The sequence below is a fragment of the Panicum virgatum genome, chromosome 9K, assembly GCF_016808335.1.
Source record: "Panicum virgatum strain AP13 chromosome 9K, P.virgatum_v5, whole genome shotgun sequence".
Lineage (NCBI taxonomy): Eukaryota > Viridiplantae > Streptophyta > Magnoliopsida > Poales > Poaceae > Panicum > Panicum virgatum.
Window position 1 is genome coordinate 63,242,405 of NC_053144.1, and position 13,275 is coordinate 63,255,679.

Genomic DNA, 13,275 nt, shown 5'->3' on the forward strand with positions numbered 1-13,275 from the left:
TGAAGCACGCCCTACGTACCAATCTGCAATGAGACGAGGACCAAGAGCAAAACAAGTAAAGAAAAAGTAAAGTGTTAAGTCTAAGTTGAATAGTTTAAAGTACAAAGGTGAGATCAAGAGGGAGAATGTTAGTTTGATCTCCACCGGGCCAGTCCAACGACTGGGCCAACCTTGACTCGCGTCCTGATCGGGGACGCCCAGCCCAATAGACGGCTGGTGGGCCCCCGTCGCGTAGTGCCATATATAGAGGAGGTGGGGACTGCGGCGTAGATTGCGAGGTTCGCCGCAGCTACAGTTCCTACCATCCTAAACCCTAACCCGATCTAGAGAGGGGGGCTGTCAGCGACGGGAAGCTCCACCGTGCCACGCCGTCGCCGCCACTGGCTCGCCGTCGACTACAACACCGCCAACCCTGCACTGCGCGTCGCTGCCCTAGCGCAAAACACCACCGACGAACCAGCAGAGGCTTCCAGCGAGGTATTTCTTCTACAGAAAGGGAGTACAACCCGCCGATCTACTCCTAGAGGTCCTAAAGAATCTAACACGATGGAAAGGCTCGAATATTGTCTTTGGGGGTAAGGGAAGGAGAGGTGACCTGTTCTTAATTGGCAGGTTATGTATGTAACCTCTTTTCCTGGCAGCCGCACATAAGAACCTGGAATCCACTCCCCTCTTAATGAAAAACGTGCTCAGGCACGGTCGCGAAAAAAGAACCTGGAATCCACAAACTCAGGTTGGATGTCATACAAGAATCGTGATAGCATCGTCCAGACACCCTTCGGAGCAATGGCCACATTCTCATAGTAGAAGGGTGGCCCAATAGCTTTTGAGGGTAGACACCTGTCCACTGATCTTAATCTCTGATTTGGCAGGTTAAACCCAACCATTGGATTTGGGAGAGGCATTGGTTCGTCACTGCTACTATCTAAGGGCCCTCTACTTCCTTCTTCAGCACCTTCAAATCTCTTCCTCTTTTCCTTTCTTCTTCCATAAGAATTATCCTGTAGAAGTACAAACATTGTTCCAGTTCCATGCCACTTAATTTAAATAACCAACCATTTTTGCTTATAGAAATGGACAGTTATACCAATACTGAAAGTTACCTCATGATCAGAGAAATGGCCATAATAACCATCTTCTGAAGCTTCTGAAGTATAGATTAAATCAACCAAAACAGACATAGGTGCATCCTGCCCTAGTAATTTTAAACCGAAGTAGACAGAACCAGTGAATAAAGAAATTTGGAGTGTGCCTAACTGGAAAGTAAAAGGAATAAATAGTGAAGATGCATGCATCTCAGTTAGAAAAGGCAGTAGAGTCTGCCAGAGATATGTTCGCTTACAAGCAACAGAGATATTTTTTATTGACAGCAACAGCCAGTGAGTTCTTGACTTAGTGTTCTCACTTTAAACTAAAAAAATTACTTCTACAGCCCCCTAACTTTATGCAAAAAATAAATCAAGCTTGGCAAAAAGCCGCCAGATCAGGCTATGTCAGTTGAAGAAATGCATCAAAGACTACAGGTTTCAGGTTTGAGCCTTTGAGGAAATTTCTCAGAAAACTAGAAAGAAAAAGAAAGATTGATAATCACATGAAACATGACAATTATGTTATTCGGCCGATTGATTCTACAAAAGACCAGTTCAGTAGGCTAAAACTTAACCTTAGAATAAGGAAGTGGGTGAAATAAGGTGATTAAAATGCAAAATAGCATGATGCCGTGATTAAAATGCAAAATAGCATGATGCCGCCCATATAAACAAGAGAAAAAGGAATAGGAATTTTATTTATGAGCATGACCAAAAAGACATTTGCAACAACTTCACTAGAGAGCATACCACATCTAACAACAGCCATTTCTGCTTCATCTTTAGGAAAACCCATTCTAACTAGGGATTTGATTTTCTCATCCTTTTGTGATATGCCTTGTAGGAAATCCTGCATAAAAGCACATGTTAGAAAGCACTGAGAGTATTCGAACAGATGCAACCTGAATTCTTGTGAAGAACATTTTTATGGACCTTGAAAGGTATCAAGAGATAGCACTAAATTTTAATTAGGGAAATACGAAATTTTAGTACCTAGTTACAAAATTATTTTCCAATTAGCTGCATGGAGCTCTAGATACACAAGTCTGTAGGAAATCGTCGATAATATTGACATCTCAGCACCTCAAAGAGGTGAACGAGGAAGCACTCAAGAACATAAATGTCGTGCTCATCTCAAGAACCATACAGGAGAACAACATCAGGACATGATTAGTTAGCAAGGTTCCCTGGGGCAATGTCTACGGGCGCTCCCCCGATGGCAGCTACACTGGCAGCAAGGCATTTCTGCAGCCACCCGTGGCCACACCACATGAAGGTGCAGTGAAACCGCCACCGTGGCCCATGTCAGTCACCAAACTCTATTCACGTCACTGTGGTGGCACTGGCACTTATGTTTATAGGCCCATGGATGCACAACACGACCCAAATTCTATCTCTAACCAGCAATGACAACTCAAGTCCAACTGTAACCTACTTATACACATTTAACACAAAACTAATAAAGTCAAAAACTGGAAACTACCGGACGAAACCACTGATAGACAGAACTATGAATGCTGTTGCACCATACAATCACCATAGGGAAAACATAACGATCACGATGAAAGAGCATGGAATCTATACCTGGATTATCAAGCTTAATAATTATACGCGAACATGTACATTTGCCTAAGACAACCGCCAACCCCCAAAATAAAAAGGAAAAATAAATACGAAAACAAAGCACATCCTATTTAGGCTACAGTTATGTAAGCAGCAGCTGTTTCGTTTACATGAATGGATGTGAATAAATGACCCTATGATTTGCACCAAGTAACCGATTTGTACAGTGGCACAAATGTAAGGGCGTGGTTACCATGAAACAAGTGCAAAACTAATTTACATGGGATCTGGTAGATTAATCGAATCATCAAAATTCAAGTACAGTGACAATAATTTTGATCAAGTGGGGAGTTTGAAAGTACCTCATCATCAGAATCATCTGATATACGATCCCTGTTGCTACTCCTACCACCACCCTGCGCATCACGATTTGTAAGAATACCGTTGTTTTCGTCAACAGTCCGAGGTCCGCAACCAGAAGCAGAGCAGTTATCTACTGAAGGTTCACTGCTTATCGCCTAAATTTCAAATATCACTTGTAAAACAGAAATATCTTTCCCAACATCCAATAATTATAAGCGGATAAAAATGAATAATCAATAAAAGAAGCCCATTGATAAATACCTTGTAGGTCAGAAGAAGCTCTAGTAATGACTTTGCACCACCATCCCCTGAAAACAAAAACAGTAGTAAAATAGTATGCAAGAACAGTTGCAGACAAAGAAAAAACAGTAGTAAAAGAGTATGCAAGAACAGTTGCAGACAAAGAAAATGAGAAAATGCTTGGAGGGGGAAAAAGGAGAAAAAATATTATACTACATACCATTCTCCTTAATGAGACCCTTCCCTACAAAGTGCTCCACCAAAGAGGCAGATGGCCCGGCTCCGTTGATCTTCCCACTGTCATGCTTCCACACAGTTCCACAAGCAGACACCACATTACGATCATAAGCAGAAACAAGGTAATGCTAACATGAGCTGAACAAATTAAGCTACGCATTTGCGTGCTTGTACCAATCCCTTAGCTGCCTTACCAGCATGGACGGACCAGGAGCACCTAGCTGGTTCCTCGAGGGCGCAATTGGCGAGCCAGCTCGGCCGAGGTTCTCCGACACCTCGCCATCACTGTCCGACTCAAACTTCTCAGCTTCGTCGCTATCGCTGATCCAGCCCTGTGGGATACACGAATTCAGCCCCACGCAAGCTTAAGGCACCTCAAATAACAGCTGAACCAAACCAACAACAATGCCAATGTACAATACGAAATGTAAAACCATACACTAGGTAAAGGTCCGTGCGATGCTACAGGCACATAATTTTGAACAAAATAAAATAATTCTAAATAGTGGCGGGGGACGGAATAAAATTGAGGAGAGGTGAAATCCATCACCATCAATTTATCAAAATATATAAGAACAGTAATTATAAGTAATTTTGTGTCCAATTCACCACTAAAAAATTGCAAACTGCAGTTGCCACCTCTTGTTGGCATTGGCCTTACCTTTTCCCTTCTAATCCATCTTTACTTTCACCATGCTTCCTAAATTAACCAAGCAACAAAACACACATAACAGAAAAATGAAGAACTAAGCTTTTAAGCAACAATAGCTTCTTGTAGGACCCGTGTACTCAGTGCTCGTGCTTTGCTTGCTCTGTTTGGAGTTCGACTGTGTGCATGCTCCAGCGCCAATGGAGCAATGGATGGCTGAGGGCTGGCCGGCGGGGATTCCATGCCAACAGGGCACAGCGGCCTCTTCATCCGCCGCTCGGCCGCTGTTCACCTACCTAAATAGCAAGACTTTATTTAATACTCCTTTGTAATTAGACTTTATTTAATACTCCTAAATAGCAAGATTCTCTTTGACGAGAAGACAGGTGTAAAGTTTAGCCCTCTGGAAACAAACAGTGGCTTATTAGTACAGCTACAACACAAACCGCCAATATGAGTAGTGTTCCTAATTGCAACACTAACTCTCTTATCGCAACCAAGCCAAGCAAAAAAAAAAAAGGTTTCTAAGCCGTTGCCTGCCGCACAACCCACAAGGAAGCTAGCCGAGAGCAGTTGGGGCGATGACCCTGGCACCATGCCTATCGAGCTGAGCCACGGTTGCTGTTGCCTTGAGCTTGCCTGCGCTCCAGAAGGCGTCCACCATCCTGCCGCCAACCTCCTCCCCCTTCTCCTCGCCGTCGATCACCACCACCGCCGTGGGCCCTGCCCCGCTTATGGTGCACCCCAGCGCCCCGGCCTGCAGCGCCGCCGCCTTCACGGCCGCCATGCCAGGTATCAGGGGCGCCCTGCTCGGCTCCACGATGCCATCTGACGACATGGCGGAGCCGATCAGCCCCGCGTCCCCCTGCAGCACGCCCGCCACCAGCGCCGCCGCCTGGCTCGAATTGTGAACGTGCTGCTGCACGCCCACCTCCTTGGGCAGCGCCGCGCGCATCTTGCTCGTGGGCGCCTCGAAGTTGGGGGTCACCAGGACCAGGTGGAGGCGGAGGCCCGGCGGGGAGGCCAGAGGGACCAGGTGAAAGGGCTCGCAGCTACGCACCAGGACGAAGCCGCCCAGGATGGCGGGCGCAATGTTGTCAGCGTGGAAGCCGCTGACGGCCTTCTCGGACTCGAGGCCCGCCAGGACGAGGTTGTCGCACCCGAGGCGCGAGCCGAAGAGGGCGTCCACGGCCTTGGCGGCGGCGGCGGCGGAGGCCGCGGAAGAGCCCAGGCCCGAGCCCAGCGGCAGGCCCTTGGTCAGCTGGATGGACACGGCGTGGGACCGGACGCCGAGAGCGCGGAGCGCCGCGATGGCGGCCACGCCCGCGCAGTTACGGAGCGGGTCCTTGGAGAGGCGGGCGGCGAGGTGGGGGCGGGACGGGGAGGTGACGGAGGCGATGGAGACGGTGCCGGGGGGTAGGGTGGGGTCCAGGGTGGCCGTCACCGTGTCGCCGAGGGAGAGGGAGGCGTCGGCAACGGCGCATCCGAGGAAGTCGAAGCCCGGGCCGAGGTTAGCCACGGTGGCGGGCGCGAAGGCCGTCACGGACTGGAAGGCCGGGGCGGGTTCGGCGGCGGCGCGGACCCTGAGCAGGGCTCCGGAGAGGAGGGAGACGAGCGAAGGGCGGGCGGACCAGGCCAGGACCTGGTCCTGGTCCTTTCCCTGCGTTCGGCTGGTGACTCCTGCCCCAGCGCTACAGTATTTCATTGTCAGTCGCTTCAGATTCCGTCTTCGGCCACCAGCCAGGTAACAATATTTTTTTTCTCACACCACTCCAGCTCCAGCCTGCCGAACGCGATTCGTCTCGCGATTTACAACTCATATGTGCAAAAAGTTTTATAAATAGATTTAATTTAATATTTCAAATTGGTAAGATTTTTTTAAAAAAAAATTGCAAAAAAAAACTAAACACGGCCTTAGTTGAGATATACTAGCTTTGCTCAGGTTATCTTTCAAAAAAAAATCTTTGCTCAGGCACAAAGGATCTGCAGCTTCGAATGCCGAGAGAGAGAGAGAGAGTAGGAATTAGGAAACCTACCGCCATTGTTAGAAGGCGGAGGACGGGAGGAGCCGAGGCGGTCGCGAGCCCGCGACGACGACAGATGACCGACCGCCGACGACGGCGCAGGACTGGCTCCTCGCCTCCGCCCCTCCGAGAGACCGAGACAGCTTCCGCAGGGTGTAGGCACGTCGCCGTTGATAGCTCGCTGACAAGTGAGGCCGTATTGCTCTCAAGCAGGCTTGTCAGAGTATTAACTGGCTGGCGGCTGCTATCTAGGGAGGGACGCCGCCGCGGTCGCAGGGAGCGAGGATGTTGCAGGCGGTGTGGTTCGTCTATTTTTTGGCATTCACTGTATGTGTAGCTCGCGCCTCGTAGCAAGAGGAAATGGAAAGGGCGAGAAAATAAACGAACTACAGTTTTAAAGATTTCCAAAGCTATATTTGGACCATTAATTTTTCATAGAATACACAATCGATTGCTATAGAAACAATGCTATATTAAAAGTTTTTTGAAATACAAATCCATTTGTTTAGGTTTTACTCCAAAATACAAATCATGCATTGATTGATACATATAATTAGCTAATGATAGATCAGAAGTTTGATTTTCGAAGTCCTAATTCATCTACTACAATATTTGCACGAACGAATTCATATACAGCAACAAAAGGATTAAAACACTACACAAGACCGGTATAGAAATTAGAAGTAGAAAGCAACGTTTCCACAGTAAGTTGAGCAAGCAAGCAGAATAGAGTTTAACCGCGAGTGTAATAAAGATCGACCTTTGCACGTCAAAGATACTCCTTCGTTCCTTCCAACCATGGATCTGAAAGGCAGTTAATAAAATTTAAAACGAGCTTAGATTACATTTGCAATTTGCGGACGGGAGCATCTAGAGTTCTGCAAGAGAAAAAAAAATGAAGCAAAACGTCACCATAAGAACATGCTCAGTTCAAGTAACCAATTGATCGCAAAACATCCGATTGTCAGGGCATGAGCAGACCGCATGGGATTGATGGAGCCATAGAGGATGGACGATGAGCATGCGCCGTGCCTGTTTTACATAGGGCACATGCCACCACACCGAACTGAAACCACACGCAGATTCTGCAACATGACTGTCATTGCGACCCAAAAAGGCAACCTAAACAGAATGGCTCTCAAGTTACAACCATAACAGCTGGCCAAGCAGTACTGTGACTTACAAGTACTGTGACTTACAAGACGATTCAGCTCTAGCCAAGACACAGTTTCACAGCTACTGATCAAAAACCAAAGAAACCAAGCTCTGTCGCCCTTTCCTTCTCAAAGGTTTCAAAGTATTGGTATATGATTGTAACAGCGAGAAGTATACCAGTTCCTGAACCAATCGCACCCATGAAATCAGCAAGGACAGTCAATGCACCGATGCATACTCCACCAAATGCAGCAGCAGTTGGGATATATCGGTTCAGTTCTTTCTGCAAGTTGGACTCACGATGGCCTGGCATCACCATTTGTTGTTCCTGTTGAATTTTTCAATGTCAAGACATTGCAGGTAGATGTTGTGCAGTAAATTTGCATTCTTAAACATATTAGTAGGCAAGAGACTGCTCTAGAAATGCTAAAACATTGATGCCCCCCAGCAAAAGGCTGGAGAAACAGATCAGATTTCTATAGAATAATGGTTTTCTGATCAGAGTGTAAACCATATGAAAGTTTATTCATCCTTTCATGACATGTGAACAACAATGTGACTCAGAGACATTAGTGAGGTGTGTACTCGACTCAACTAAGAACATTTTCTCCCATCCCATACTTCATCATATACTAGTCTACCATAAACACACAGATCTGACACCATAAAAAACAAATATCCATGCATTGTTGATTAGATACTGGCCTCCAAATTTCTCGATCAAATAGCATGTATATGACTTATGATGAACTACTCTCAGCCTGTACAGTGAATCGGATAATAAAAATTATAGATATGAACTGTTTTTACCTTTAGCTGCTTAGCAACATCCTTTGCTGATGAACCAGAAACTTCAATCCATGTCTTTGAGAACAGTGCACAAGCTGACAGCATGAATACCACATAAAACAGTGCATGGAACGGATTTGCAAGGACATCAGCCAAACTGCATTATTCCAAAATGCCATGGTCAGACAGAAGAACAGCCAATCATGTGAAGAGTAGCAGAAACTGTAAACACAGACAAGGACTTCATATCAAAGGACTAGATTTTCACCTTGATGGGGCAGTTACATAGTAAGCAAGACCACCAACAGGAACAGAATGGCCAGAGTACTCAGACTCCTTCCATTTCCCAAGAAGGTTAACAAGGAAATTTCCACTGTACTTCCTGTAGAGAAGCTGTGGTAGCCATAAAATACATTAGCACTTGCACAAACGCAGAAGATTTAACTTACTACAGCACTGGAAATGAGGCGTCTACCTGGGATATGAAATAGAGGTTGGTAATCAGTGCAGAGTGCAGAATAATGGGCATATTTGAAGTGTAGAACAGCTTAATTGGATACGAGCCCTGCTGACCACGAGCATTCTTTGATCTCACTGGAAGCACAACACGGAAGCCTTGGAAATAGATAACTATGAGGAAGACCAAGACAGTAGCAAGCAAATTGGTCACATTTGGAAGATTCTGGCGGTAGAAAGCTTCACGAAGAGCACGGACTTTATCAGTTCTTGTAATCAACAGATGGAACAATGCAATGACAGCCCCTTCAAATTCAGCGCCACGGCCACTGTTGATGGTTGTGGGGCTAAACGCCTTCCAGATGATATTCTCACTACATGGCAGCAATCTTATTATAAGCCAAAGTGTAATAGAATAGCACATCAACAAAAGAAATGAATCCAACATGCTTACCAGATATTGGTAGCAATAAACAGAGAAATGCCAGATCCCAAACCATAACCTTTCTGGAGAAGTTCGTCCAGACAGATGACAATGATGCCAGCAAAGAAAAGCTGAAGTATAATGAGAATAGCATTTCCTGTTCCAAGTTGGCTTACACTGCCATACATTCCAGACAGAACATATGCCACAGCTTCCCCAATAGTGATCAGGATACCAAGCAACTTTTGTGCACCATTCCTGAGTAAAGAAGTCACAATACAATTGATAGATATCAGAAGTATGGATAAGCAGGCTCCGCAATTTCATATGGTAGTTCACTGGATAGATGAAGGCTACATATGGAATGTGCACAAAACATCCACTAACATTTAGAACAACAAATTTAAGATTATGTTATTTTAGTAATAAGATGTAATACTTAGTACTTACAGCAGAGCACGATCCTCCCTCACACTGTTGTCAACTTCAATGATCTTTGATCCCACAAGGAGTTGCATTACCATTCCAGATGTCACAATTGGAGTAATACCCAACTCCATAACAGTACCACGGTTTGATGCAAGGATAACACGCATCCAGTAGAAAGGATCAGCTCCAGTAGTCGAATGAATGCCATAGAGTGGGAGCTGGCTGCACACCAGGAAAATGAAGAGAGAAATAACAGTGTAGATCACTTTTTCTCTGAATGGTATTTTCCTATCAGCACTCTGCACCTCTGGCAAGAAAGCCAGAAAGGGCCTGACCAGATGCAGTACTCTAAAGCCGCCAGCCATCTTCCTGTGTTCAGAAACAAAAACAGTCAACATTTTGTATGATGCACATGAAAACCTCTGCGGGATAAAATGATGTAACACCATACAGTCTATTCTGATTAAGAAGTTAACAATCTTTAATATAAAGATGCAGTAGGCACAAAATTCATAATAAAACAATGAATCACCACACATCCACACGTTTCATTATTCAAGGATACGCAGACAGGATCCTGTGTTCGATTAAATTGATTTGCAGTTCAACAACATAATGCTCAGTTTACATCAGCATTAAAAGAGCAACTTAAAATTCTCCTTCTACCTCAATATTTGACGAGAGTAGGGTAGGGGTTAATAGGAAGTTAGAGCTGTGGAGACGCACGTTAGAGTCGAAAGGGTTCAGACTTAGTAGGACCAAGACCAAGTACATGATGTGCGATTTCAGCGCGACTAGGCATGAGGGGGGAGACATTAGTCTAGATGGGCAAGTGGTGGTCCAGAAGGATACTTTTCGGTATTTAGGATCGGTGCTACAAAAGGATGGCGACATTGATGAAGATGTTAGGCATAGAATTTCAGCTGGCTGGTTGAAATGGCGGCAAGCTTCTGACATCCTTTGTGACAAGAGGGTGCCACAAAAGCTAAAAGGCAAATTCTATAGGACAGCAATTCGTCCGACGATGTTATACGGTGCTGAATGTTGGCCTACAAAAAGGCGACATGTCCAGCAACTGAGTGTAGCAGAGACGCGCGAATATTGCGGTGGTTTTGCGGGCACACAAGGAGGGATAGAGTCCGGAACGAAGTTATTCGGGATAGGATCGGGGTGGCACCAATTGAGGAGAAACTTACCCAGCATCGGCTGAGATGGTTTGGACATGTCCAACGAAGGCCTCCTGAGGCGCTGGTGCGTAATGGGGTTCTTGAGCGGGTCGATAATGTAAAGAGGGGTAGAGGTAGACCTAAACTGACGTAAGATGAGTCGGTTAAGAGAGACCGGATTGGAATATTTCTAAAGAGATAGTTTTGAATAGGAGCGCTTGGAAACTAGCTATCAATGTGCCTGAACCTTGAACTTATTTCTTTCGGGTTTCATCTCTAGCCTACCCCAACTTGCCTGAGAAAAAAAGGCTATGTTGTTGTTGTTGCTGCTGCTGCAAGGGAGCAAGTGCTGGCTAGACCCAAGCCACAGGAACTCAAGTAGAATGGACATGATCTGCAAATATCTAATGTCATTTTCCTGCGATCTAACAACACGCAGAAGCGGATCAACATACAGAACTAACTGCCTAGTTGTTTCTCATGTGTGGCATGACAAATACTCTAACGTTAACCAATTAGCTCGGATCCCAAACAATTTAGCTGATTCTAGCACGAGCAACCACCGCACCTGTTCCATCCGTTTTGATCGATCCCTGAACCAAACCCCAGAAAAGGAATTTCCATCCCTAAAAAATAAGCACAAATCTAGCACTCAAGTATCGACCCCATCACTCGCATCCATCAGAAACCGCGCGAATCGTAGCAATCTTACGAACCACCCTTCCCTGAATCTGAAACTTCTCGAGAGCCGAGATCCACGCTGGACGAGGGTAAGAGCAGGCGCTGCAGGATTTATTACCTGGCCGACGACGAGACGACTCCGGGGAGGGCTGTAGCTTCCGGCTTCGCCGCCGCAGCCGCTGACGACGGCGGGAACCCCTAGGCGACAAGGAAGGGAGGGAAGAGAGAGAGAGAGAGAGAGAGACAGAGAGAGGAGGCCGCGAACAGCGGGGTTTTAAGAGAGAGGAAGAGCTGGGAACGGAGGACGGGGACAAGGTCGCCCCTCGCTGCAGGTGGGGCCACGTGGCCTCGGACGGCGTCGCGGACCGTACGATCTGGAGCGGGCGGCCGCGATGCGCTCCCGTGACGTGGCGCGGGTGGCGGAAAGCATGTGGTCGCGTCGACCACAAGGCACGGCTCACGAGCGTCTCCATTAAAGACACGCTTCGCGGCCCGGGGATGACCTGGACTCCAGGAGCCCGTTCGGATAAAAAGGTGATTTGTAGATGTTTTTGGAGGTTTTCCAAGGTGATTTGTAGATGTTTTTGGAGTTTTTCCAGATGGTTTTGTAGTGCAGTGTGGTTCGTATTGTTCCGTATTGAGCTCAAATAAATCTGGCATGGTATGGTTAAGAGTAAATTCTCTATATGCAATTTAGAAATATAATTTATCCCTATATGCCATTAAAAATTAGCATATTCTTTTTATGCTATTATTTATAATTTTTCATCTCCTATGTGTCATTGCCGTCGAACAACACTAACTAAGCTGGTAAAGGGAAATATGAAAAGACAATAATACTTTAGCTAGGATGAAGAGTATCTCTACCATTTCATCCCTTCCATGCCATTAGATAGTATATAATAATGATCTGGTTATTTTATTCAACTCTCTTGGCTTGCCAAACTGCAATTATACACGACCACCATTCCAGGCCACTACGTTCTCTTCTGGGAGCTCCGCGGCGGCGCCGCGACGCCCGTGCCGGCGTCGGTGTTCGAGGACTGCTGCCTCGCCGTGGAGGAGGCCTTGAACAGCGTTTCACCCACTCGCGTCCATCAACCAGTACAAGACGTCCTCGTAGCGTGCGCCCGGACCCCCTGGTGGAGCTGCTCGACGGCCGGGTGCAGGACCGCTACCTGTGCCCCAACTGGAGCCTCGGCGGCAGCAACGCCACCACCATCGTCACCGTCACGAAGATGGCTTACATCAATCCCGGGTACCAGAGCATGTACGCGCAGCTGCTCTGCGGCCATGTGCCCCGCGCCGACTTGTTCCACGAGTCCACGTGGGCGCCGTCTTCACGTCATCTTCGCGTCGGGCTTCCTCCGGGCCCTCCGCTTCCTGGAGAAGCACTGGCAGCGCCTGTGCCGCGACATCCGCTCCGGCGCGCTCGACGTCGAGATCACCGACCGCTCCGTGCGCGCCGCCGTGGAGCGCGTGCTTCGCGCCGACCCGGTGCTCACCGATGCGGTCCAGGTCGAGTGCGCAAAGCCGTCATGGGAGCCTCCCCGTTAGCTCCGAGCCTCCGACGCCGCCAAGCCCCACCACCGCGACCTCGTGGATCTCGTCGATGTCAAGCTGGGCGCCCTTGCTCCCCGCCTGCCGTCGCGGCCCTTGCCCCTCCTGCGCGGGATGCCGGGGAGGCGCAGCCGCTGGATGCAGGGGCGGCCAGGGAGAGCAGCATGCAGCAAGGCGGTGGGCCGATCTAGGGTCCGGCTGGGAGGCGCAGCCGCTGGATGCAGGGGCGGGCAGGGATTAGCAGCTTAGTGTTGTTTGACGGCATGGCATATAGAGGATGAGAAATTATAAATAATGGCATAGAAAGAATATGTTAATTTTTAATGGCACATAAGAGATGAGTTATATTTTTCAATGACATATAAAAATTTACTCTGAATACTCAATATGTCAGAAAGACGGAACTCTCTTGACTCATAAAAAATCTAGAGCGAGAAAAATCGCGGACTCT

At 47.2% G+C, this 13,275-nt stretch overlaps 2 protein-coding genes across 2 annotated transcripts; both read right to left on the reverse strand.

Moving 5' to 3' along the window:
- Positions 1–591: 591 nt before the first annotated feature.
- On the reverse strand, positions 592–5,866 carry LOC120646877 (DNA (cytosine-5)-methyltransferase DRM2-like). The gene is made up of 8 exons (XM_039923387.1): positions 5,201–5,866; positions 3,686–3,823; positions 3,475–3,559; positions 3,276–3,322; positions 3,014–3,169; positions 1,839–1,938; positions 1,104–1,195; positions 592–1,001 (listed from the first exon to the last, which is right to left on the reverse strand). The coding sequence occupies exons 1-8, from the start codon at positions 5,843–5,845 to the stop codon at positions 690–692; spliced, it is 1,575 nt and encodes a 524-aa protein (XP_039779321.1). The 5' UTR covers positions 5,846–5,866; the 3' UTR covers positions 592–689.
- A 1,117-nt stretch (positions 5,867–6,983) lies between these two features.
- On the reverse strand, positions 6,984–11,542 carry LOC120646879 (protein transport protein Sec61 subunit alpha-like). The gene is made up of 7 exons (XM_039923388.1): positions 11,383–11,542; positions 9,439–9,786; positions 9,019–9,246; positions 8,584–8,938; positions 8,377–8,501; positions 8,130–8,265; positions 6,984–7,647 (listed from the first exon to the last, which is right to left on the reverse strand). The coding sequence occupies exons 2-7, from the start codon at positions 9,780–9,782 to the stop codon at positions 7,408–7,410; spliced, it is 1,428 nt and encodes a 475-aa protein (XP_039779322.1). The 5' UTR covers positions 9,783–9,786; positions 11,383–11,542; the 3' UTR covers positions 6,984–7,407.
- Between the last annotated feature and the right edge of the window lie 1,733 nt (positions 11,543–13,275).

Coding starts and splice junctions, on each gene's coding strand:
- LOC120646877 (XM_039923387.1), bottom strand. CDS start 5,845: ATGAAATACTGTAGCGCTGGGGCAGGAGTCACCAGCCGAACGCAGGGA. Junction 1,196..1,838: donor AATGGCTGTTGTTAGATGTG/GTATGCTCTCTA, acceptor TAAAATTACTAG/GGCAGGATGCACCTATGTCT. Junction 1,002..1,103: donor GCCATTTCTCTGATCATGAG/GTAACTTTCAGT, acceptor GTACTTCTACAG/GATAATTCTTATGGAAGAAG.
- LOC120646879 (XM_039923388.1), bottom strand. CDS start 9,782: ATGGCTGGCGGCTTTAGAGTACTGCATCTGGTCAGGCCCTTTCTGGCT. Junction 8,939..9,018: donor TTTATTGCTACCAATATCTG/GTAAGCATGTTG, acceptor GCTGCCATGTAG/TGAGAATATCATCTGGAAGG. Junction 7,648..8,129: donor ATGTTGCTAAGCAGCTAAAG/GTAAAAACAGTT, acceptor AAAATTCAACAG/GAACAACAAATGGTGATGCC.